Source organism: Nomia melanderi, chromosome 7 (genome assembly GCF_051020985.1).
Source record: "Nomia melanderi isolate GNS246 chromosome 7, iyNomMela1, whole genome shotgun sequence".
NCBI lineage: Eukaryota > Metazoa > Arthropoda > Insecta > Hymenoptera > Halictidae > Nomia > Nomia melanderi.
In genome coordinates this window covers 9,918,454-9,929,065 of record NC_135005.1, presented here as the reverse complement: position 1 = coordinate 9,929,065, position 10,612 = coordinate 9,918,454, and the positions used below count along the sequence as shown (strand labels likewise).

At 28.9% G+C, this 10,612-nt stretch overlaps 2 protein-coding genes and 1 long non-coding RNA gene across 5 annotated transcripts; 1 reads left to right on the top strand and 2 right to left on the bottom strand.

Moving 5' to 3' along the window:
- Positions 1–2,140: 2,140 nt before the first annotated feature.
- ppl (glycine cleavage system H protein, mitochondrial) lies at positions 2,141–4,582 on the bottom strand. The gene is made up of 4 exons (XM_031990906.2): positions 4,432–4,582; positions 3,512–3,732; positions 3,104–3,247; positions 2,141–3,021 (listed from the first exon to the last, which is right to left on the bottom strand). Exons 2-4 carry the CDS (start codon positions 3,654–3,656, stop codon positions 2,792–2,794), a joined length of 519 nt encoding a protein of 172 aa, XP_031846766.1. The 5' UTR covers positions 3,657–3,732; positions 4,432–4,582; the 3' UTR covers positions 2,141–2,791.
- Positions 4,583–5,005: 423 nt separating this feature from the next.
- csul (protein arginine N-methyltransferase 5) lies at positions 5,006–8,127 on the bottom strand. The gene is made up of 12 exons (XM_031990899.2): positions 7,807–8,127; positions 7,549–7,669; positions 7,351–7,469; positions 7,043–7,266; positions 6,795–6,974; positions 6,502–6,711; positions 6,228–6,436; positions 6,036–6,158; positions 5,788–5,963; positions 5,510–5,713; positions 5,251–5,432; positions 5,006–5,163 (listed from the first exon to the last, which is right to left on the bottom strand). Exons 2-12 carry the CDS (start codon positions 7,635–7,637, stop codon positions 5,011–5,013), a joined length of 1,869 nt encoding a protein of 622 aa, XP_031846759.1. The 5' UTR covers positions 7,638–7,669; positions 7,807–8,127; the 3' UTR covers positions 5,006–5,010.
- A 233-nt stretch (positions 8,128–8,360) lies between these two features.
- On the top strand, positions 8,361–10,577 carry LOC116433135 (uncharacterized). Of its 3 annotated transcripts, none has more exons than XR_004236239.2 (6): positions 8,361–8,578; positions 8,669–8,896; positions 8,969–9,205; positions 9,362–9,620; positions 9,689–10,089; positions 10,176–10,577. It is a non-coding gene; the product is annotated as an uncharacterized LOC116433135 (long non-coding RNA). The 3 variants fall into 3 exon arrangements; XR_004236238.2 differs by having other exon boundaries at positions 8,969–9,269; XR_004236240.2 differs by having other exon boundaries at positions 8,362–8,578; positions 8,972–9,269; positions 10,176–10,560.
- Positions 10,578–10,612: the final 35 nt, after the last annotated feature.

The window sequence follows — 10,612 nt, the reverse complement described above, 5'->3', positions numbered from 1 at the left end:
GGGCTATTATATTGTAAATACTAGTTAACACATTCCAATTATGTTGTAAAGTATAAATCATGTTAAATATGTAATTATAATATTTTGTGTATAGTTTAATGAAATAAATATATTTCTGTTGCTTACTGAGAAAAAATCATTAGCTACTTAATATCTTCACTAATTTTAGAACTTTATTCATGTATTTCTCTTTTATTATTTTTCAAATAGGTGGCGGAAAAAATAACCACAAAATGCGATATTTTATTATTGTATATTGTATCATAATAAAGATTCTGTTTAAGAAATGAAAGAATCATTGGAGCAAGGTTTATGTGGTCCTACATTATCTAGCGATTATTACTAAGTATATAAGATCAATATTGTCTTATCGCAATTGTTAAATAGATAAATATTTACTGAATGTTAAGATAGCGATCGAACCGTAGTAATTTTTCACTAATAGATTATTATTGTTTAGTCAATAGTCAGAAACTTTTCAGTGCTGTGAAGGTTGTCTTTTCGACGCCTGTGGTATCTAAGCCATCGGTAATTACACGTGCTAGATTCGAGGCTCAAGTGTGGCAACAAGAACAGAAATCTTTGCTCGTACTGGTAGGCTGGTAGTACCACCCTTTGCAACTCCTACTGTTTATATCCTCTATCAAAGAAGTACCTGGAAAAAATGCTATTTTACTACTTTCACTTTTCCACCGACTTCGTAATAAGATATTAAATATAGATGTAAACAATTTGTTGATGTACGTAAAAAAAAATAAAAGAAAAACTCGATGCCACATTAGATTAAGAATCAAGTGTTGAATCAAACCAGGAGGAGTTAGCTGCGAGTATTACTACCACGGAAGAATATAAATATAAATATACATATACACGTATATATTTTCGAAAACATGCATGTACTTATCGTGTGAGTAAAGATTTGTGTCCACGGTCAAATTTTTAAAATCTTCGATATAGATGCAAAATGTAATTAACGTGTTCCCAAATTTTCAAATCGCCTGGTTCTTTTTTAATCGATCGATCGAAAAGAAACAAACTCTGAATTTATTATTGGTTGTCGATTCCTTAAAATACTTTCAAAACGGTTAATGTTTATTTAACTCGCATATGAATGTCTACCTCTTCGTAACTGTATTAAGTCTTACATTTTTACATTTTTAGTAAACCACATACCTCAGAATAGACACCCAGATAGCAAATTAAATGGAATGTATGAATGTTACCTTACGTGGACTTAATGTCTACGGCTTCTGTAATATGCGTAACGACAGAATGTAAAAGTTCCATTCAAGTATTGTAACCGTTATATATTTCCATGCTATTATCTTAGTTATTACTATGTTTATTCCAAATTAGATTATACTTGTACATGAAATGTATAATATATTTGAGTCGAAATTTAATGATTACCAATGAAGCTTTGAACAACTTCAAATCCCATGTTGCTGTTTGGGTAAACACAAGTGAAAACCATAATATTTTATTTATTGTAATTTCATCTATCTTCGAAACTTCTTGTAGAACGTGTCGGTCTGATAATTTTGGAACAACTTACGAAAATCGCAAACATAATTATCTCGAAAAAGAAAAAAACACGAAAATTGTCTCTTCTAAATATATCCCTAAATCAATGATCTTTGTATGTGTCCATCCTATTTAATCGTCCGCTCGATTCTGTTACAACGTGTTTATTGATAATTGTAACTAGGAAGTACGATAATACTGGTGTAATAAGCATTGTGTTAAATATGTACAGTTACCAATTATAATTGGCAAAGTAATCTAATTTAATATCGATGTGATTTTTTGCTCCAATAAATAATTGGAATTAACATTTAAAGAAGAACTATTATGCGTTGTTAACACTGCCATTAGGAGTTGGCAATTGTAAATTATGTAGAAAAAAAGTAATTGATTGTAAATATATCTTTATTATTAACTAATAACTGTTCCTTTTTAGGATCAACAGTGCTATTTTTTATATATTATACTGATTGAACTCCTTTTAAACAATGATATTCCCCTTATTGCACTCCTTGTCTTTGGTATTATTGTAAAATATGTACAATATCCATGAGACGTACGATAGATTTCGAAAGGAGGGTAAAGGATGGTACTATGGAAATTATTAAGCAGACAATTTTCAGAAATTTACAAATAGTATTTGAAAACATTCAATCGTTTCTTTATATACACATGTTATTATAATTTAAATGCGTTTATGTACAACACAAAGTTTACTATAATTTGTAACGACAATGGTGTCATTCGTATATCGAATAACATGTATATTAAAACATTTGTTTGCTTTGTACAAATATGATAACAAGATAAGAAAATGCACAGTGGTTAATAAAGACATCAACTAACTACTGCACTCAGCTTCATATTCTTGATTCACAATGTTCATATATTACACCTCATGTATCGCAGTAAGCACATCACCTAATCTTACATAGAAAATTGTGCCTTTGCATGGCTCACAAACATAATATGTTTTGTACTAAAGGAAATGATACATTTATTTTATAAATACTTCCATTATTTATATTCAATTTCGTTAAATTATTTTTTTTTTTTCACTTAATCAGTTTTAAAATATAGCTGTTTTACATTCATATAATAAAACATTATCTACTAACATGTAATTAAACATGTTTGTTATTTTATGCTTTAAAATAAATAAAAATCCTTTTTATATTTATTACAGTTTAAAAATTATTACTAACAGCAAAAAAGTAAACAACTACTACTGAATAATAACTTTGTATACGTTCAAAACAAAACATGTTTAATGTGGATCAGACTTTAAATATGAGTTATAAGCTTCTTCATTCATTAGATCTTTGATTTCATCTAGATTACTTAATTCTACTTTGAACAACCATCCTTTGTCATAACATGACGAATTAATTATGGCAGGTGTTTTTTCAACCGCTTCATTCTTTTCTATCACCTTTCCACTGATTGGACTACATAAATCAGAAACAGCTTTCACTGATTCCAATGCTCCAACCTCAGCTGTAAAAATAAATTTCTGTGAAACGTGAGAATCAAACAGACACATTCTTATTTTAAAAGATACATTTATAATTATTCTGACCTCCTTTTTCTATTACAGATTCAACATCTGGAAGCTGAGCATACACAACATCTCCCAATGATTTTTGAGCATGATCAGATATTCCAATTATTCCTACTTTACCATCGACAATGATCCACTCATGTGTTTCTGTATATAGCCTATCTAAAATTAAACAAATTTTTATTCTATAAACTCAGATTATGGAATAAGGTAAACTTTAATAATACATGAATATGTTTAATACAATAAACTTTGCTAAGTGATACAAAGATAACTTTTATAAAATTTTTAATACATTTTTAATACTGCATACATTTGCAATGACCAATAATTGAACAATAGTACTAGAATTTTTTTTATTAAGTTTGTCATTAGAATTTTCTTGTCAGTAACTAGTTTTTTTAGTAAAAATGTTTTTCAACTTACCGGCTTTGAGACATTGAGTAGTAGCAATAGAACGCGAAAGATGTAAAGACATCCTCGAAATAGGAAAACTAAGTAAATTTTCCTTCGAAGCACATGAAAATGACCTCACGGCATATTTTGCCATGTGTACAACTAATTTTGCCATTTTATGTTTTTAATTTATTAAACACAACCTTAAACAGGTGAAATTCTACAGCTTAACCTTCTTGTAGCCGTTTCATCTGTAATGTATCATCCTTTTCAGAGTTCGTAAGTTTTCCGTAGTGGAGCGAACGAAAAGGCGCGATACGAATGAATGATTAAAAGATGCGTATGAAGCAGCATATGTTTCTTAAATTATCAGTCTCTCTTATCTCGTAAAATACATTTCATCACCGTATAATTCGAGCTAACACGGAACAAATATACTATTGCATGTGTAATTATTTAATATAAAATTATTAGTCTTAGCAATGATCAAATTTCTAGTATTGTCTATATTTTTATAATTATTAAGATTGAAGTATGTATAAATATAATTAAGTAGGTTAATTTTAGCTGTATAAATATCTTAAAAGCTACACATATATTACATGTATAAATTATATTATTGTTACTATATTTATAAATATGAGCCACACAGTTTTGAAGTAATATAAGTTTCAATTCTTAATACTGAAATAAATAAATATCAATTGAAATATTAATGCAACCTTTATCTTTCAGACGAAAAATTTATATAAGTTTCCTATCTATAAAATATATATAATAGTTATAATTTTAGCTGACAAACATGAAAAAATGAGGAATTCTTTTATATAAAAAAGGCGTCGTTAAAAAGAATATCAAGTAAATTACTAAATTAAAAAAATACGAAAATTAGCAAAATATTCGTTCAACATGTATGTTTATTTTAAGATACATAAAATTGTATTACTTACATGTATTTGAATAAAAAATTTATTATTTTAATGTAATAAATACTAGGTCGTTAACAGTTTTAGGAAATATTTAATATTGTTGAAGTCGTTGGTACGATCACGTGAGGTTAAGAGGTCAGTAGAAACACACTTGGAAGATAACATGTAATTTATGTTATCAGGATAGTAAAGTATCAGTGACCTCAAGGTTCAATGTGAATAATTTACAAGGAAAAGTATGAAGTTCTATTCTCCAATCAACATTTATTTAACTGTATATCTCTGTGAACCAAATTGGTATTTGTGCCCGACAATAAGCTTTGTCACTTTCTTAAATATATTGCAGATTCTCATAATATATATCATATAATATTACATATATTTGTATATTTTATTTTTTAATAAAAAAGGAATTCAATATTTTTATATTAATTTAGAAATTTTTATAAAGAGTTTATTTAAATTATAAAAAATTAAAAATGTTCAAACAGAGTTATTTTTCCTTTAAAAAGGAACTCCTGATGGAATTCTTATCAGAAACTTATTATTAAAAACATTTTAAATCGATCGTGAGATAGCTGAATGATAAATGTTATTAAATTATAAACCTATAGTATAAGAGCGACCTCCGGGATTATGAATGGGTCCTGGAATAGGTTTACTGATGCACCATTCATACCATACATTCTTACTGCTAGACTGACGCCAGAAATGAACAACTATTTGATCACCTGCTTTCACTTGTACTGGTTCCTACAATATAAATAGTATTAGATTTCGAATTATTTATAAACTATGTACATTTCATTATATAAAGTATATTTTATAGTTCTATATTACCCTAATTGGGAAAAATATAGGAAACCAGCTAAACATTTTAGGACTACGAGTACTGGGTTCTATACTCAATGTGACATTCTTATATAAAACTGCATCAAAATACCCAGAAAAGCCATGTAATACAGAATTTTGTTGTACTTCAAATGTTTTAATCTCATATCTTGAATTATCAATGGTACAATCTGAAATTATTATAAATAACTATATTAACGAATGTCTAACATTTTTATCAAATGGAAGAAGCAGAAATATTACCTACCTTTATTTGGATGTTTAAATGTGAATAATGGTTGTGGTTTTGCTATGTCATATTTATTTTGCAGATGAACTACATACGATGTTTCAAAATGTGCCAAGGAATGTTTATCTTTGTCTTTACAGTGTCTTACTTCATTATATAGTTTCGAAGATTGTACAGGAGCAATATGAGATGTGTATGTTGATGGTATGCTTATGCCATCGTCTATTATAATTAGTAACAGTTAGTAACAGTAACAATATTGGAGTAAAGATATTTTTAATATGGTAAATCTATACCTTTCAAAAATTTCTGAACACCATCCAAACATTCGGGAGATAGTTCATTATCACCAAAAGAACCAAGCAATTCGGACACTAGAATATCCGCTTTTTCAGGAGCATCCCAGTCTCTCATATCACATGACACTACTGATACTTTGTCTTCCCACATATCTCTCTCAAGTGCCTGTAAGCTATATGTAACAAATTATAAATGTGCTCCTTACAGGTTAATATTGCAGAACTTGTATTAACTAAAATCTTACGTTAATACTGCATTAGGATTTTTTTCTACGGCATATACTTTGATCTTCTGGTTTGCCATTTCTGCTGCATTTAGGCATGCAAAAACAAGTGGCCCTCTCCCAGCACCAACTACCATTATCACTCTGTAATTAAAAAAAAACATTTTTATATCTAGTCTCATAAATATATGTTATTGTAATGTTGTATATTACAATTTTTTGTTCTTATCATTTGTTTCAGACATAATTCCAAGAATTGCTTGATGAATGGCTGTTTGGTACTGTGTATATTTAACAGGATCTTTTTCAAATATTTCATATGTTTGAGATTCAAGATTGTCCATAAGTGGTTGTAAAGGACATTGTAAGTAATCTTCGTAACCCCTAGCAAATCTTTCTACTGGTCCATTTATTTGACAACTCTATAGAAAACTTTTAAACTTAGATAATTTTTAAACTAAACAATAAACGTAGTTTTATAGTTTACCTTCCACAAGTACTCCAAATAATTGTGATAATAACTAATGTTTTGATGACGATTTGCTCCTGTAAGTACAAACTGTACTTCTAACATTGAAAATTTTTTTATTAATGTTTGATGAGCTTTACTCAAAACAGGATACCCTTTTCTATTTGTGATAAATAAGGTTGTAGGAACAATCAAGCATTTAACTGGTTCTCCGAGCCACCTATCAATCTTGTAAGGAAATGAATTTTATCATACTTGATTTCTTCACGTATTTAATATTCTACATAGAAAATAAAGATATAGCGAAGTACCTCTTCTTGTTCAGGAAGATCATGGCTTACAATTAGTGCAATACCTATCTTTCTGTCATAATCACATATAATTCTAAAGGCATTCCACCATTCCCATGGGCTTTCTATTGAACTATACTCTTGTTTTCTGTAAGAATAAGCTTGTTTAACTGGGTTTTCCATAGGTATTTGTATCCAAACCTACAATGAAATTAAGAAACACTACATGTTATAAGTATATAATTTCCAAATATAACCAATATCTATACCTGTAAAGTACACGAGCTTGTTACTTTATCACAGATAATTCTAGCCAGGTTTGCATTATGTTCTATGCCACCCATCAACTTAAAAGTGATACCTACAAGACCTAGATGTCTTGCTAAAGCTAATTCTTGATTTAGAGTTTCTTCACTGTTTCTCTTTATAGCAGGATTTTTTGAATCAACTCTAATATACGGCGATAGTTTACCAATAATTAAATGATTCCAATCTGGAAATTAAATTAAATTGAATTTAATTTGATTTAATTACAATTATTTTCTTGTAAACAATGAACATTCATTAATTTACTTACCAGAACTACATAATACTATGTCTGGTCTGGTAAATGGGCCAGAGCGTTCTTTTGCAGCACCAGAAATGAATTCCCTTTTATATAAAGGATGAATGAGTGGAACAAATACAAAATCATACCTATGAACAAATTATATGTAGAGACTTTTTGACTTAAATTAATTAAATAATACCATTCATATTATTTTTATTAACATACTTGGCTGAATTTGCTGCAAAAAGGCAATTACTAAGGTCTGGTACAGCACAGAAGTCAAGACCACAAGAAATTGATCTCTGATTTGTCATTATACTTAATCATTAAATTCAGTATTTATTTTCTGAAAGTATTCAATAAATAAAACCACTTGTTTTCATAATATTTCGAAACATCAAGCGTTACCGGTAAGTAATTGCAAATAAAAATGTATTTAATTTCCTTAAGTATTATATATTTGTTGTAACGTAATTTTAGTACCTTAATGAAATTATTTAACAAAATATCAATGAACTTCTAATACTTTCGATATTTAGTTACACCAAATTACAGTAAAATCAAATGTTTAGACGCTTATTGTGATTTGCACGTGCACAACTTTTACGTTCGTATACACAGTCTCCGTACGAAAATATTGAAAATATTTTTATAAATGATTAATATTTGCCATCGCCATTTTGATAAAAAAACATATAACAATAATTAAAATCAACTTAAGTTGATAAGCGTTAAAATTAATTATAATTTAATTAGAAACAAATATATAAATATTTTGTGTTTCTTTGAAATCAATTGGTTCATGAAAACTGTGTAGTATTTGAAATCTCTTGTATATTTTTTCAATAGTAAAAAAATTTTACTTCCTTGTTTAAACAAAGTAAATATTTATTTTCAATTTTTTAATTTTACTTTATTCATAATCTTTAATGATGAAGTGTTAAAATTTAAGTAAACCTTTTGCTTTTATCTATTAAGGAGGATGTGGATATTGAATTGGCCAATCAGAAGTAAAGGCTCTTAACAGAATCGACCATTTTGAATGCTGCTTGTTTTCATCAGTCTATTTCACATTCGCGATAGGCCCTTACAATTACTGTCTGCACTTCTTCAAGCATTTCTGTTAACCCTATATTTTTGTACTGTCAAGTTTTCTAAAATATTATAGCTTTTCTCTCGTCAATCTAACAGAAAGTTTTTCAATAACGGAGTTCGTTGAAATTTAACAGTTAATCACATTACACGGCGTCATTTGGTATGTAACATGTTAAACGAAAAAGTTACGACTATTTATTTCTATTTTGATGTATTTTAGTTGTTCCTTTTACTTTTATTATCTGTTTAGATGTCATGGCATTAAATCGAGGAATAAAATGTCTCCCTTTTGGTAATGGAAACTTTAATAACCTAGAAGAAATTGGTGGAAGTGGAGGAATGAATTCATGGGAAGGAGGAATGATGCCTGGTTGAAGGATTTTACCAACTCCAAATAATAATTTGTCTTTAGCATTACCCTAAGCACAGTTAGCAATGGCTAATAACCTTCTCACAAATTTATTTCTTAATCAACAAGGTGTGTGGCAACAGATAATGTATTTATGTAGATAATATGTTAATTTATTTTTTAATAACTTTGCATTTATAGCAGATACCATCACTCCTTAGTCTTTGCAATAAATGGATATCAATGGCACCTTCTCAGTTGGATACAAAAATAAGTTATTTGTGTGACAAATGTTTATAGAATCTGATGACAGCGATTATATTGAAACGAAAGATACAGGAAAAGGAGAAATTAATTAACACAAAATTAGCAACAATGGTTAAAGAAGTTAATCGAAAAAAATTAAATTATTTGAATTAAAAATCAGGGAGAAGAACAGTATGTTTAACTTTGTTATAAAACAAAATAGATTCTCAACTTGCAGATATAAAGAAATATAGTAGTAAATATTATTGATATACATTTATATTACTGAAATATTATAGAACTGTTTTAGGAAACTAAATATTAAATTAAATACGATTTTAATTACAGAATCTGAGGATGTTAAAAAGGCAGAAAATATTTTATCTCAATTATATATCTTTCTACAAAATAATGACACATTATGTTGTGATAATGTAATTCTTCTCAAGATACCCAAGGAATGGGAAGAAACAATGGAAACTGTAATATCTTGTTGTGATAATTTAAAATCTCTTATAGATTTAATTGGACCCCGAAATGAGAATGTTAATAATGGTCTTAAAAATTTCTTGAATGTTTATAACGTTATTACGGACCATCACAAAAGGTATAATGTTAAATGTTGACTCTATATAATTAAATTCTATAGTCAATGACATGTTATCCTGTTTTTAGATTGGAGAAAGACATTGAACTACAAGCTCTTACATTGAAAACTTGAACCTTGAGCTTAATGTAAGCAAACGAGTCAAGGGATGTAAATATTTAACATCACAATATTAAGTACTGTTTAAGTACAATACTGTATTTAAAACTTTATGTATGTAATAAGACATGGTTATGTAAATAATGTGTTTAACACAATTAAGTATAAGTATTTCTTGCTAATTTCTTTACTTTTATATACATTTATAATAAAATTGCAAATCTCTCAAGAATTCCAGTTTCCTTATAATCTCAACCAAAGTAAATTTCACACGTTTGACATAGCCATATTTTGAAAGTCACTGTAACTATTCAAATATTATGTGCGATTCTGCAGTAAAATTGAACACCGTACTTATATTATTAAAACGGTAAATGACAAATATCCTAATAACAAAATATATCAGAACATCTTTTCCATCGAAACACATAAATAATAAGAAAATTTATATGACAGGCACATCGCATCCACGAATGTAGATGGCGCTCCAGACGAAATGACTTTGAAACGAATTCACATTCGCTGATTGGTGAACAGGAAAACGGAGTTGGAAGCGGCGTGGTACGCATGACCGCGGCCTCTCGCCATATTTAATTTTTCCCTAAATTTTGCCAGCGTGTACTGCAAAGAAAATCGGACGGTCGAGGAACATTTCCGATTGACTGATTAATCCAGATAATAGAAATGTGCGCGCGGGACGTCCTAGACGCTGTTCACACGAGAGAATTGCGTTTGAAGAGGGTTAGCGCAGGTCGCAGCACCGCGTGTATCCAACCCCCGCGGATTTTTCCTCGGCCGCGCGCGATTTTATTCTGCGCATGGAAAGCAATTTTGCCCAATCATAAATAGGGCTATTGTGGGGGGATGGTGTATGCTGCTGGTGCATTTCATAC

What these genes read in the sequence shown, in the direction of transcription:
- ppl (XM_031990906.2), bottom strand. Translation starts at nt 3,656, where the DNA reads ATGGCAAAATTAGTTGTACACATGGCAAAATATGCCGTGAGGTCATTT. An exon ending in TACTCAATGTCTCAAAGCCG is followed by an intron (nt 3,248 to 3,511) that starts GTAAGTTGAAAA and finishes GTTTAATTTTAG; the next exon opens with ATAGGCTATATACAGAAACA. An exon ending in ATCTGTAATAGAAAAAGGAG is followed by an intron (nt 3,022 to 3,103) that starts GTCAGAATAATT and finishes TTATTTTTACAG; the next exon opens with CTGAGGTTGGAGCATTGGAA.
- csul (XM_031990899.2), bottom strand. Translation starts at nt 7,637, where the DNA reads ATGACAAATCAGAGATCAATTTCTTGTGGTCTTGACTTCTGTGCTGTA. An exon ending in TTTGCAGCAAATTCAGCCAA is followed by an intron (nt 7,470 to 7,548) that starts GTATGTTAATAA and finishes ATTTGTTCATAG; the next exon opens with GTATGATTTTGTATTTGTTC. An exon ending in CATAGTATTATGTAGTTCTG is followed by an intron (nt 7,267 to 7,350) that starts GTAAGTAAATTA and finishes TTTAATTTCCAG; the next exon opens with ATTGGAATCATTTAATTATT.